The 15,353-nt window shown below is 48.1% G+C and overlaps 1 protein-coding gene across 1 annotated transcript in view; it reads left to right on the top strand.

Annotated features, from left to right (window-relative positions):
- The window catches only part of TNR (tenascin R), an 80,665-nt gene that overhangs the window by 27,928 nt on the left and 37,384 nt on the right, over positions 1-15,353 (top strand). The window contains exons 7-10 of the mRNA XM_008591211.1: positions 1,170-1,355; positions 12,581-12,670; positions 13,705-13,968; positions 14,553-14,822. Coding sequence (XP_008589433.1) covers positions 1,170-1,355; positions 12,581-12,670; positions 13,705-13,968; positions 14,553-14,822 — 810 coding nt within the window. The remainder of the gene's footprint in view (positions 1-1,169; positions 1,356-12,580; positions 12,671-13,704; positions 13,969-14,552; positions 14,823-15,353) is intronic.

Below are 15,353 nucleotides of genomic sequence, written 5' to 3'. Positions count from 1 at the left end.
AAGCTCTATTAAAGAAAGAAATCTGCCAGGCTGTACTCAAAATGGAGGACAGCCCGGGGCTGCCCTGAAAATGGGGGACAGCCCCAGCAATGGGTTTGCAAGAGTTTATATTAGCTTTTGGGCATGAAATGTATGGGGTAGGGACCATTAGGTTGATGTAACTGGGTGGAGAGCTGAGATGCTGGGTACCGTTCAAGCTCTATTAAAGAAAGAAATCTGCCAGGCTGTACTCAAAATGGAGGACAGCCCGGGGCTGCCCTGAAAATGGGGGACAGCCCCAGCAATGGGTTTGCAAGAGTTTATATTAGCTTTTGGGCATGAAATGTATGGGGGAGGGACCATTAGGTTGATGTAACTGGGTGGAGAACTGCACCAATGCAGAAGTGGGAAAGTTGTTTCTAAGTCAGGAGGCTTCTCCTAAAGGGAAAGGGGGAGGGTCTGGGTGCTGGAGTGGAAGACGAAGCTGGCTGCTATTTTGTGCTGGTGCTTATCTAAGATGGCGCTGGTTATGTTGCAGATCTATATGTACAAGCACCTGAAATGTCAGAATTATCTGCCCCCTTTACAGAGGTGGCCATCAAGGCTCCGTGATATTCAAAGACTTGTCCATGGTCCCATCACTGGGTCAGAGCTGGGAATGAAACCGAGGCCTGACTCCAAAGCCCACACTCATTTCACTGCCTCACATCCTTTAAACATGTCTTAATTTTCCAGCCCACAAAACTTCCGGCAGTGTCTGTGCAAGTCAGCCCAGGGGAAGACAGTTTATGCTTCAAAATCTTGATATGAGCCATCTTCTTTTTGCTTAGTGGTCAAATTGGATGTCACTCTCTTCCACCTTAATCACTTAGGAGCCATCTCTGATTTTCTTCTACCAGGGTTTCCCATGCTTTATTTTTAAGCTTGTGATATTAACTGGTTCATTTTAAAGTTTCTAGAACACTACTGGAATTCTTGAACAGAAATGGGAGAAGCATAAAGTGCAATGATATCTGACTTCCAAGTAAAACTCTCTAATCTGCCCAAGGAATTTGTCACGCTAGACCAAAAACCCAAGGGCAGCCTTGCATGTGAGGCAGGGGGACAGGGGTGGGCGCTCTCACCTGAAAACTTTTTAAGGTCTAAGACACACCACAAATGTGATGTTGGTGTTGTCTGTCTATTTCTAGAGATTGATGCCCCCAAGAACTTGCGGGTTGGCTCCCGCACGGCAAGCAGCCTTGACCTCGAGTGGGATAACAGCGAGGCTGAGGTTCAGGAGTACAAGGTTGTGTATAGCACCCTGGCTGGTGAGCAATACCATGAGGTGCTGGTCCCCAAGAGCATCGGTCCAACCACCAGGGCCACCCTCACAGGTGAGTAAGACCTATCTCTTGGGGGCTCGTAGGTCACTGAGTCTACACTCTCACAGCTCTCTCTCTAACCTACCCACTCCATGTCTAACCCATCGCAAATTGTATTGATTTAATCTTATGTATCTATCAAATATGTGTCCACCGTACTGCCATCTCCTGGTCTAAACTACTATCACCTCTTACCTCCACCACTGCAATAACCTCCCCACATTCTCTCCTGCCCTGTCTGTCCCACTCTACACTCCATCAGTGGTCTTCTCAAAGTGCATTCCTGATGATGCCATCACATTGTGCATACATTCCAGGGACTTCCCATTGCTCTTAGGCTAACCCCAGACCCTTAGAGTGGCCCAGCAGGCCCTGCCTGGTTTCCACGCCCCACTGCCCCACCGGTGCTCTCTGTGCTTCAGGCCTGCAGTCTGCTTCTTTCAGTCCCTCCTGCCGCAGGGCTTGGCACATGCTGTTCCCTCCCCAACAGGCACATCTACCACCCTCTTTACCTAGTTGACATTGGCTTCCCTTGCAACTCCCAGCCATTTGTCACTTCTCAGGGAGCCTCTCTTGTTCCCGGCCAAGGTCAGAGCTTCCTGTCCTGCACTCACCCTGCCAGTTACCACCTACTTCTTAGCACTCCTCACATTGGCATTTTACATATGTGGGCACAACTATTTGATTTCCAGTCTCCCACCCTAGATCTAAAGCTCTGGAAACAGCTTCCCATATTTGTTTCTGCTCATCATTGAATCCCTAGGGTCCTGCACAGTGGCTAACACGTATAAGGTCCTAGAATGAATGAATACATGAAACTGCAAAAGTTCCCTAGGACTGGAGCATAGGCTGCAAGAGGCCAGGGATGAGATGAGATCCTGGTCATGCCTTACACCCTGTAAAGGGTTTGGGTTTATTCTGGAGGGCAGTGGGGAGTCACTAGAGGATTTTCAACAAGGCAGTGCAATGACTAGATTTGTACAGAGGAGGGCAAGGCCAGAAGCAGGGAGACTGGTCAGGAGGGTGTTGCTGGAGTCAAAGGGGGAGATGATGGTGGTGGACTAAGGCAGTGCCTTCAGCCACTTGGTGCCTGTTGGGGAGTGTTCTCTGTCCTCTCGGAGGTATGGGACCCTGTCAGTGCTCCTCCTGGGGACTTTGGCACACCCATCCAAGGAAACCTACCTGCTGGACTCACCAAAGGGTGTGGAAATGCACGGTGTGTTAGTCCATTTCTGTTGTTTGTAACAGAATACCTGAAACTGGATAATTATAAGGAAATGAAATTTATTTCTTACAGTTTGGAGGCTGGAAGGCCAAGGTTCAGGGAAAACATCTGGTGAGGACCTTCATCATAGCAATGCAGGGTGTCACTTGGCAAGAATGGGCTGAGCAAGAGAGCTAACCTCCTCACTTGCTCTCTTTTTAAAGCCATCACAACCACAACCATTGCTGCATGAATGGATCAATCCATACACAAGGGTGCAGTCCTCACAATGTAACCACCTCTCAAAGGCCCCACCTCTCAAATGCTATAATAGGATTTTGTGCCCTCTTAACACTGTTACAATGGAGATCGACTTTCCGCCACATGAACTTTTGGGGGACACGTTTGAACCATAGCACGGGGCATGGTTTTCAGATGAAAGAGATGCTGTGTGAGGTAGTTGTGGACCAGGGGCTGCCAGTGTGCTCAAGACAGAGATTCTGTTTAACATGTGTCTTGGCTTTCTGCAAAAGTATTTGCTGTCTTAGTAGACAAGGGATGCACAGCGAAGAGTGCGTACAGTAAACAAAGGCAGTATAATCAAAGCTGTTTTTCTCCCAAGCTGAAATCCCGGACCGCCTTGCCAAATGAGGCCAGTTAAAGTAAATATAACAAATGGCTTTTCCAGACAAACACACTCCTGAAAACACTGCAAGGAGATGGAAAGATATGCTGAGAAAGCAGGTCAGCGAGGGTGAATTAGACATAGAGAGGACAGACCAGCTGGCGTAAGGGCCTGGCAGAGATCTGAAGACAGTCACAAAAATTAAAGCTAAACAAAAAACTGAAATGATACAGGAGGGAACAGATTCTAAACACAGCCCATCCACGCCTACAGCTGCAAGCTGATTTGCAATTAGCAGTTTTACAAAACTGATGGCTAGTTGTTTGGTTGGAGGATACACCATAAAATCATGAGAGATATAGAGAACCCAGTCATGTCCTAGTTATTCTCTCACTGCCAGGAAAAAAGGAGATTCTACATTCATTGATCATCTATCTTATTCCAGGCACCTTCACATAGTTATAGCTTATTTAATCTTCACAACAACCATGTGAGATAGGTATTGTCAGCATCCCCATTCTACAGATGAGGAAACTAAGGCTCGGGGAGTTTGGAAACTTGCCCAGGTTCACAAAGCTAGCGAGGGGCACAGCTGTGATTCAAAGCCAGTTCTTCCAAGTCCCAGCTGGAAGGCTTCCCTTCCATGGCTGCTTCTCTCAAAGAAGTAAAATAAACGGGACAGTCCAAATTTAAATGCTGCAGACCTACAAGGGCTGGGAAAATTATTACTGAGTAGTGCACTTAGGTTGATTTTTTGTGTTACAGTGGGGCTCGTGAAATCATACACACACACACACACACACACACACACATCACATCACATCACATAATTATCCCAGGGAGCTACTGCTGGGGAGATTTATAAAAGAAAATAGCTTTACGTGATTTAAGAAGGGATTTATAGGCATGTGAGGAAATCGCATACGTCTGTACTGGCTGAGACACGAGTTACGAGCATTGCTCACTCTCCTGCAGCAGTATCTGGGGGAAGAGAGGTAAGGGCCATGAAGAATAGAACGGGGAAAGGGAGAAGCTTGATCCCAGCTCTAAGCAGGTGTCCTTTCTCCCTCATTCCCCAACCTGAGCCCTAAGAAGGAAGAGTTCTTCAGCCTCTGTGCCTGTGTTCGGCCCCAGTCTTGTTTGAATGCTTTGCTCTGTGCCACATGTTAAAAGTCCAGACTCTGTCTCCAGGTTGGTCACTTTCTGTGGGTTTGGGCAACTGACTTAACCCCTCTAAGCCCTCTGTTTCTTCATCTGTAAAGGGGGAATGATACCACTTACCTCATAGTGTCAAAATGAGGAGGTCTGTGAGCTCACCGATGGTTTAGGATGACTTCCTTTAATGAGGTGGCACAGTGGTGTAGACCCTTGCTTCTCAGAGTGTGACATGGCATCCACTGCATGGGCATTGCCCTGAGAGATGTTAGAGCCTTGTCCCCACAGATCTACAAATCAGAGCCTGCATTTAGAAACCCCCCACATAATTCATGTGCACATTAGTGGGCGAGAACTTTTGAAGTCACCCCACTCAGGTTTGACAGCACCCTGGTAGGTGTGCATCCTTGGGCAAATTTCCTTGTCTGAAGGACATCCTGTGTATGTCCTAGAGCTGTCGTGAGGATTAAATGAAATCATATCTCTGCACATAAGCACTTAGGATGGAGCCTGGCACACAGGGAACACCCAGTATTTGTTTGATCTGTTTCCCACAAAGCTCAGACCTGGATCCATGGCAGCCTGGCCTTTCCCTGGCACAGTTCAGGCACCCTCTATTTTCATAACTGACTCTTGACCCTCAAAGTTGGATGACACCTGCATTTGCTATTCCCCGCAGAAGCCCTTGTCTCAGAGGCCACATTTTTCCTCTTTGCTGTGGAACCCAGGTTCTTTCTGACTCTCAGGTCTCTGAGTCACTCAGAGGGCTCACTGCAAGCACCCCCCCCCCCAACCTCCTCCTTCACAAGCCTTGCCCTTTGCAACAGAGCTCAGGATGGGCACAAAGTACTAAACACTCTTTCCCCATTATTCTCTGTAAGCAATGCCCAGAGAATTCCCTCTGGAGTACGAATTTGTTTCTGAACAATAGATTCTGTGTCTGCCATGATTTTTTTTCTTTCTCCTTGCTAGTGGCTTCTGTGTCCTTAGTGATGAGTCTTTTTTTTAGGCTCAGCCTCTTAGGCCGGATGATGTCTGCTTGGCCCCTGTACCATTCCTGTAGTCCCAAAGGGGCCACCAAGTGTCACACACCTTACAGATTCATCAAGGTGCCCCCAGATTAGAACTTGACACCATGTAACAAGGACTGGCAGCACTGCTCGGCTTTCTGGGTAGTAACAAAACCCAGTAAACCATATAGAAAACCCCTAATAGGGAGAGGGAGGGAGATAGAGAGAGGGAAGCAAGGAGACTCTCAGTGCCTAAAAGGAATTTAGTCAAAATACCAGCCTCCCTGCCTGGGACTAATGAAAATTGTAAACACTACCCTGGCCTTTGTGTCTGAGGTGACTCCTCCAGTCTGTCATCAGAAGGGCGCCTGGCTGCCGTGTTTTCCCAGGAGGGGAGAGGGGCTCACCTCAGTCATCTACACTTTCCCACCTGGTCCTCCCTCATCAACAGAGCCCACATTTGAGGGTCCATGAGACCAGGACACAGGCAAAAGGAGCTGTCTCTTATGGCCATGTGGGCACTGGGCTCTACCCCAGTGCCTCCCTCACTCACTGCAGGGTGCCCTTGTGTGCCTCATGGTGGCAGCTCCCAACCAGCCGCCTCCCCCTGCACCTCCAGTCAGCAAGCTGCTAATCAGAAAAGTTACCAGCAGGGCCTAGGAAGCCTGGGGGCTTGAAGACTCCTGCAGACATGAGGCAAGGGAGGACTACAAGAAAACCCAGACTCCTAGCCAGCCGTGCACACACACTCACATACATACATACGCACGCACACACTCACTCACACTTGCCAGGCTCATGTCTGCACGCGTGTCCCAATCAAGCTCTGCGAGCTGCCACCTTCAAGGCCTGTGGGTGCTGGGGTCACAGAATGGGGGCCACACACCAAACCCCACATTTTTTCCTCAGGGCCCAGATGGGGATCTAGTGGCAAGAAGGTGGGCTCCTCAAGGTGCCCAGGCAGGCAATGTGCTTGTCCACAGGAAGACTTTCCGTGAAGAAACCCGAGACTCCACAAGGAGTCCAGCTGGCAAATCTGTGCTGACCAAGGCGGTCCATGTCCACATCACCCTGTCTGCACTCCCCTGACGCACCAGCGCACAAACCCCAAACTGAGCGCCAGACCCGGCTCTTCTGAGGATGAGGGGTCTGGGCGCTGGGCCTGGGGGCCAGGGCCAGACGGTGCTCAGCCTCCTTCGGGTGAAGTCACAGTGCCCCCAAGTGGTCACTCTGATAAGACACCATCTAAACAAGGTGCCACCTTCTGGGGGGCAGGAAGGTGGAGGGTGGACTACAGAGACCCAAGTGGAAGAGGAGAGAGCTGGCAGAGGCTTCTACATGCCTCCTCCTCAGAGTCTGGACATAAGGGCGTCTGTCCCTTATTTGTGCTAAAAGTCTGGAGAAAAGGGAACTAGGAGAAAGCCAGGTGGGAATGCTTCAGCTTCTGCTTCAGCTTCTTCAGCAGGGAGTGCTTGTTTACAGTAAATACCCAGAAACGGGATGTTCCCGTAGCACAGGGGGTGGGTGATGAGCCTGTTTTTCATTAATGTCACTGGCAACAAGAAAGTTCCATCTGAGAACATTCCCTAGTATATTATTTTTCTTTTTAAATATGGGTTTGTTGGGCCAGTCCTTTCCTTAAAATCAGGATGGAATTGACTGCTTCTCTTGATACTTGAACATCACGCACACCCAAAAAAAGCAGGAGATGTCCTTGAAAGGTTGACTCACTCAGGGAACCCTGAAGAAGCACCTCCATTATCCAAAAAGGTAAGGGTGGGGAGCCTGGGAGCTTAGATTTCCATTTAACTGAAAAGTAGATTATTGCCTATCTGGTGTGATTTCAGAGGCTCTCAGAAGATCCTGTGTCCCCAGATATCTCCCCATCTATGGAACCTCTGCTCTCCAAATTCCACCGTTGGAAAATTTTCACATGAGGGGACCTACATTAGGTCCCTGGTTTTCATAAATAATGTTGCCAAGCCTGCCTTTAAATCTGCTACTCCCTCTGCCTGGAATGCCTTCTCCACAGACCTTTCAAAACCCAGCCCAGATATCCTCTCTTGGAAGTCTCCTCAACACGCTCCACCACCACTATGCTGCTTCTGTGCTGCATATATTTTTTCACTATGCCATATACTGAAAAAAAAAAAAAAAATTCAAATCCTTTGGCCCAAAGTGAGGAGACTAATATGAAAACTAACAATAATAATATAATAATATATTGATATAAAAACTAAGAGACTGACTGCAAGCTCCTTGGGGGCAGGGCCCTCAGTGGGTCCCTCTCTGTGAAGGCAGGTGTTCAGTGCACTAGGGCCAATCAAGTCCCTAACCCCAGTCTGGTAGACTTGAGTGCCAAGACACTTGAAAGATGAGCCCAAAGGGTCCATATTTCCACATGTCCACCTGAACCCAAGCAAGCCTGTGGACCCCAAGTGTCTCATCCACGTTTTTGCTGGCAAAAGACAGCAGTCTTGGTTTCTTGGGCCTCCTTCTTCCCACCACTTTCCCAGCTAGCAGCAGCAAGCTGAAGAAGAGGTTTCCCGAATGGAGGCAGGGGGGTGAGGGGGGTCATTCTGACTTTATCACCATGGTCCTTGCCCTGCAGGTGGGAAGGTGCTAGCCCCCATTCTTCTCTAGCCCTAATTAATCTGTTACTGCTTGCCATGCCCCATTCTGACCCCCAGAGAAGTGCATATTTCCTTCCCTCTTTCTTTCCTAATATAGCTAGCTTTCAAGGGTCACCTCCAGTCCCTTCTCTAGAAAGCCTTGCCTGGCTATTCCAGCCCATGCTGATCTCAGACCCCTTTGGAATGGCTCTTAGCAGCCCACGATGTAGAACCAAATCACTCTCAAATTCCAATTTGCTTACTCCCTTCCCCCCTACCAGCCCGTCAGGGGTTTTAGGGAAAGGAACCAAGCTATGAGGTATCAGAAAGAATAAGGAATTTGGGCTCCATACCTAGTTTTATTGTGTACAATTTCAAGAAAAGATTCATATTATCTTTTAATTCCGTTTTCCTGCAAACTATTTGAAGTGCCCACATATTCATTTTATAACCTGGGTCAAGGTGTGGACTTCTCTGAGCATCTGTTTGCTCATCAGCAATACCCTTTCAGCAGAGCTGCCAGGGAATTAAATAGGAAAACATACACGGATCTCTAAGAAGCTTAGTTATAACTATACAACTCTTTATCAACAGACATTCAAAACTTCTCCTTCATTTTCCCCCTTCCTTTCTTCTCTCCGTTTCTTCTTCGTTATCCTTCTAAATTACCTAGTGCGTGTAGCTCAGTGCTTGACGTATTATGGGCATTCAATAAATCATTAACTTACTTTTTCAGTACAGATTCCTTTTTATCCCCCAAAGGGCAAGGGTGATGTCTGTTCAGCTCTCTCTGGTATCCCCAACACACAACCTCATGCCCGACACAAGGGAGGTCTTCAATAATATGTGTCAAGTGGATAAACTAGGTGCCTCGGGGGTTCAGAGGAGAATGGGTGTGAGGTAAGAGTTGAGAAAATTGTCAGCCTCCAAGCTGAGCAAAGAAAGTTCTGTAAGGATGGAGAGTGGTGGTTTCCTATGGGACGAATTTTCAGAGCTATCGTTAAGAAAAGAACAGAGCCATTTATATGCTACCACTTGCAGGAGTTGGATGGGAGGATAAAGGGCGCATTGACAGAGAGCAATGTGATCTTTAAAAAGAGAGAAATCCCTAGGAGTACTCAGAGTGCTGATATATAAGTGTACTGAATGTGCCTCGGATACACATTTTCTTTGCCAATGGAACTGTATTTTACCTGCTGGCGAAGAGCAACAATTCACTTGTAGCTCAGGAAGAAAGCTGCTGGAAATCAAAGGAAAGCAGCAGGCACAAACCTGTAAGCCAGTCCCACTTCCCAATCCCCTAGACAGAAAACCTAGGAAGAGTGTGCTTTAAATTCTGCTCTGCAGTTTTCTGGGAAAAGATGATTCTGTTATAAATTATTGAACATTTTATTTAAGCTTCATAAATAAGAAACTCAAATGAAAATGTTACATGTTAGATGTTTGGCAACATATAATTCCTGTCTTACTCCCTCGATCTGTCACCCTTCTTCTATGATGGAGAATTTCTACTCCATCATAGACAATTAAAGGTCTCAATCAGTTGCCTGAGAAAAGTAGTTTATGTCCCAAAGGTACTCTAATTTCTCCAACCAAGGATGTACCTGGGACTCACCGAACATATTGATGCAGATAAATGTGTTTTTTGAACAGATCTGGGGCGTTGCAATCACCCACTTAATCTAGAGACAGGTATCTGCACAGCCAGGGACGAGCTCCTCACTAGCACCTGAACTCCCCAAGTTATTGGTTTCCATCAGAGCCAGCAGGCTAAGCCTCAGCAATCCAACAACCATAAGTATACCTAGGACCAACCTGTATCACCTTGGGGCACCTCTTGCAACTGATAAGACCACCTACAAAAAAAGGACTCAAAATTCTGGAATAGTTCTCTGTGTAAGGTAATAATGTCACCATGAGCCAGGGACTGCACTTTAAACAAGTTGATTCATTTAATCCTTATCTATCCTGCAATAGATACTATTATCATTTCCATTCTAGAGAAACTGAGGCTCACAGATGTTAAGTAATCAAAGTTAGACAGGTAGGGGGTGGCAGAGCCTGAATATAAACATAGGAATATCAGACTTCAAAGTCTGCCCAACTTCAGTCTATTTCCACTGCTGTTGTCACTTTAGAGAAAGAAAGAATCAAGGATTGGGAAAGGGATGAAGCTGGTTCAAGAAAAGAAAAAAGAGGGCTGATTCTGATGCCTGCCCGGGCAGGGCTTCAGGGCTGCATTCCATTGAGGGAGCCCGGCAAGTAAAACCCTGTAGGCTCTGCCATTCTCAAGCATAGGGTTATTTATTGCATGGCCATACTGAAGCCACACTCAGGCCAGGGGGTGCATGGAACCCTCTGACTACCACGCAACATTCTGCTTGGCTAAACCAAACCATTTGTTATGGAAAGGTTGCACAAAATTAGGGATCCCAGGAAAGTCACAGCTTCTCTGGGGAGGTGGTAAGGTGCAAGGGGAGGGATGGGGCATACCAGTCCTCCTGAAAGCCCTGAACCCTGAGACCTGAAGCCTGTGGGTCATTTCTAGCTGGTCACAGACCTACTCTATGCCTCAGTTTCTCTTTATAAAAAGATAGTGTACTGCATTGAATAGTGGTCTCCCAAAAGTTCATGTTCACCCAGAATCTGTGAGTGTGACCTTATTTGGAAATAAGGTCTTTATGGATGCAGTCAAGTTAAGATGAGGTCATACCAGATTAGGGTGGGCCCTAAATCCGGTGTGACTGGTGTCCTTATAAGAAGCGAGCAAGACACAGACACACAGGGAGAAGGTCATGAACAACAGAGGCAGAGATGAGAGTGAAGCAGCTACAAGCCAAGGAAGGCCAAAGGGTTGCCGGTGACCACCGGAGCTAGGAAGAGGCATGGGAGGATCCCCCCAAGCCATCAGAGGAGCATGGCCATGCTGACACCTTGGGTTCAGTCTTCTAGACATCAGAACTGTGGGAGAATAAGTTTCTGTTGCTTTAAGCCACCTGGCTTGTGATAATTTGTAACGGCAGCCGCAGGAAACTAATACAGATGGAGAAACACTGCCATCCCACTTTCCTCACAAGGTTGTGGTGAGGCTCCAAAACACATTCAATTCTGAAAAGCGCAAAAGTTACTTAATTACAGAATAGCACTGTAATCAGCCATGGTTCTGGGGAGCCACACAAGGTCCCACAAAGAGCCTATAGAAGGACTCAGACTGACCATCAGAGGGCCCCAGGCATGATAATTTGATTTTGTTGCATTTTTCTACAATCTCAGTCCCAATAAATGAGGCTGGGTTTGATGCCAGTTATAGAAAATAGAATAATGGCCCCAAAGATGTCCACATTCTAATCCCTAGCACCTGTGAATATGGTACCTTACATGGCAAAGGGGACTTTGCAGATGTGATTAAATGAAAGATCTTGAGGTGGGGAGATGATCCTGTGCTATCCAGGTGGGCCCAATGTGATCACGAGGTCCTTATAAGAGGAAAGCAGGGTGGTCAGAGTCAGCGTGGATGTGACAATGGAAGCAGAGGTCAGAGAGAAATAGATTTGATCATGCTAAGTTGCTAGCTTTGGGGATGGATTAAGGGACTGTAAGCCAAGGAACGCAGGCAGCCTCTAGAAGCCAGAAAAGGCAAAGAAACGGATTCTCCCCCAGAGCTTCCAGAAGGAATGCAACCTCGCTGACCCATTTTAGACCTCAGACCTCCTGAATTGTAAGAAAATAAATTCCTGTTGTTGTAAGCCACTAAGTTGTGGTAAGTTGTCACAGCAGCAATAGAAAACTAAGACACCAGTCAAACCAGTTAGTTCATAAATGAATGTGGAATAGGGTAAGCAGAAACTCTAGAGAATTTCGGATATTCTGGGAGCCTCTCATGATCCTTCATATTGAACCCCAAAAGGATTTCCCCAGAGAGGTTTACACCCTTTAGTTGGACAGTTTTTGCATTTCTTCCATCCTCCCAGAGTCCCCCAGAAGTCATCCTAAAATTGGATCCATGGCTTTAACTACACTGAGGCCTGAATTACCTCGCTGGGGAACCCACAGCAACAGGGCTTCTGTATGCCACCACATTAAAGGCTTGACAGCCCTGTGCTCAGAGAAAAAGTTCATCTATGGTTGCTCTCTAGAAGGGACCCAGGAGTCCCCATATGGCCTCAGCTCCTATCTATAAAAGGTGTAATTTGGTCCTCATACACAGCGTTCAAGAAATGCTTTAAAGGCCCATGTCTACACTGTCCCTCTTGGTTACACACTCCCCCAATTCACAATTTAACAAGAAACCCCTTCAGTGGTTCTAGCCAACCTGAGACTCTAAGCACACAGGGACACCCTCCACAGCTGAGCACCTCTAAAGGTCACTGACAAGGGCAGCCTCACTGCCTTCCCAGGGCATCAGGCAGCAAGAGGGAAGGTCTGCACCGGCCGGGTCTTCCTATTGACGTGGTATGGATTTCCTCAGTAGTGTAATTGGGATTTCCTAACAGGTAAAATTAGGAGGGGGTTCTGGGAAGACCAAACATGAGATCTGAACAAGAGTCTAAGCCCACTCTCTTCCCTCCTTCCAGCCTTCCACACCCCCAACACACACACACACTAATGCCTGGTTTTGCATCTACTGATAGATCTGGTACCTGGCACCGAGTATGGAATTGGAATATCTGCCGTCATGAACTCACAGCAAAGCGTGCCAGCCACCATGAATGCCAGGACTGGTGAGTAAGAGGCTTGGTGAGGAAGAAGACCAGGTTAGCCTGTAAGCCTGAAGAGCCATGGAGGACTGTCCTGGCAAGGAGTAGTCAGAAGGCAATGCCCCCCAGTGCACAAGACTCTGGTGACAACTATCAGCCTAGCAACAACCTCCACCCTGTAACTAACCTCTGACATGTGACAAGCAGGACGGAGTCCCATCTTCGTCCCCATAGATCTGTGCTTGGTCTCCCATGGTCTGAAGGACTGCCCAGATCTGTGCAAAGCAGAGGTGGAAAATCCCAAATAGGTTGGTGCCATAACACGCCATGTTTCTATCCAGACCATCCTACAGCAGGCAGAATGGGGTGTCCCTCACCCTGTACCACAGAAGCCCTCAAAAAGGCCACTGGCGTAGAGTTCTAGACTTTGGAACGACTCATTAAATCCAAGGGCAGTATAAAAGTCCATTTGAGACACTTGCTGCCCTGGATCCAACAGTTTTGCTTCCAAACCCTGTGTAAATTTCAAAGTCACTCCAGTATCTTAGATAACAAACAGCCTAGGTTGGGCTGGGGATATTGGACCAATTCCAGTCCCAAGGTTCAATCTAGCATAGACAACCTCTCTAGAGAGCCACATGGACAAGGGTCTTCAGAAGTCCTCAGATCTGTTTGCCTGCACACCCACGGTTAGGCCAAGTCAAAACAACCTCAGGGATGGGGGAGGGAGGGATGCGGGGCAGTGCTGTTGCCAGGAAAGGCATACCCCTACCTAACGGTGGCTCCTGTTTTGCCCTGGTTGGCCTACTGAGAGAGCCTAGGAGAAAATGAATACGGAGAGCTTGAAAATCAGCAGCCACCTCTGTCCCAGAGGTGGATGTCCTCCAGGAGTATCAGAGCTCATAACGCCTTTCTGCAGATTGTCCGTCTGCTTGCCAAGCCCCTGGATCAGGGTCAGCCACGACAGGCTAATGCTCATGGTCAGCAGGCCTGCTGATAGCTCAGAAACACTGGCCCTCCTGAGGAACCTGTAAAAAACTGTTTATGTTGATCCACAGAACTTGACAGTCCCCGAGACCTCATGGTGACAGCCTCCTCGGAAACCTCCATCTCCCTCATCTGGACCAAAGCCACTGGCCCCATTGACCACTACCGAATTACTTTCACCCCATCCTCTGGGATCGCCTCAGAAGTCACTGTGCCCAGGGACAGGACCTCATACACTCTGACAGATCTCGAGCCTGGGGCAGAGTACATCATTTCCATCACCGCTGAGAGGGGTCGGCAGCAGAGCCTGGAGTCCACTGTGGATGCCTTTACAGGTACCAGGGTGGTGGGGAGCCCAGCCCAATGCAGGGATGAGTGGTTTTCAGCAGGAGAAGGTCATCCAGACAACCCACTCTTGCAAAGCCCCATTTCCTTTAGAGAAAAGAGAAAGAAGAGATGGGTAGAAAAAGAAGAGAAAATGAATGAGTACATCAAGAGGGAATGGTTGGAAGTAGAAAGGAGAGGTGAGCAAGGCTGCTGCATGCCTAAATGTTCATGTCTGGTTTCCCATAGCCTGGACATGGTTCTGATTCTGCTTGCGTTAAATCTGGGCATTCAGAGGATCCATGGGATTATGTTCAATTCCTTCCAGGAGAGAGGCTTTAATCCTGGGTCAGTATTATGAATAACCCCCAGAGGTATCTCTGGTTTTACCAGAGCTCCTTTTTCAGTAGACGGCTTGGAAAAAAGAGCATGGACAGGCCTGGAGAGTGAGTCGGTGGAAGCTGTGGGTTAGCGGGTGAAGGTGTAGCCCTTATTAGCAAGAAGAACAGATCCCATCAGTCAGGTGGCTCTTCTAGCCCAGTGGCCCTACCACCCCACACGTGTTTCAGAACCATCCATCTCCTCTGCTTTGCAGGCTTCCGCCCCATCTCCCATTTGCACTTTTCTCATGTGACCTCCTCCAGTGTGAACATCACCTGGAGTGACCCATCGCCCCCAGCAGACAGACTCATTCTGAACTACAGTCCCCGGGATGAAGAGGAAGAGATGATGGAGGTCTCCCTGGATGCCACCAAGAGGCATGCTGTCCTGATGGGCCTGCAGCCAGCCACTGAGTACATTGTGAACCTGGTGGCTGTCCACGGCACAGTGACCTCTGAGCCCATTGTAGGCTCCATCACCACAGGTGAGGCTGGAGAACTTGACAGCAGGTAGTGAATGGGGTTCTCAGTAGCCTTTGACAAGTCAATGAAATTTAAAAAGAGAAACACCCAAAGAGTAAGACATCACCTCTATGGCTAGAGAGGGTCAGTGAGCTGTTCTGAATCAGCTACTTCTTCCAGTGCTGCACAAGATCACGAGGTGGGAAACTTCCATTCGGAAGGTAGGACAGACCCAAAATTTCCATTTGGAAGGCTTGAATGCATTCGTCCAGGCCCTAGGAGAAAGCCCTGGAGAAATCTGGACTCCAGGAGGAAGCCCTTTACAGTGAGGAGACGCCTGCTTCTGTTCTGGAGAGCCACCTCTTGACTGCCCAGCAAGGTCACCAGTGCAAATGATGCTTCCTCACAATCACACTTTACTAGCGTGCACCCACGTGGTGACTGGCACTTAGAGAATAGGGTTGATTTGCACATTTGGAAAACACAGGCCCTATGCGATGAATTGAATCATTCCCATCTCATCATTCCCCAGTATAATCCCAAATATCAGTTAC

Source organism: Galeopterus variegatus, unplaced genomic scaffold, assembly GCF_000696425.1.
Source record: "Galeopterus variegatus unplaced genomic scaffold, G_variegatus-3.0.2 Scaffold145, whole genome shotgun sequence".
NCBI lineage: Eukaryota > Metazoa > Chordata > Mammalia > Dermoptera > Cynocephalidae > Galeopterus > Galeopterus variegatus.
Note: the sequence above shows the minus strand (reverse complement) of the source record. Positions and strands in the feature narration are given on the sequence as shown.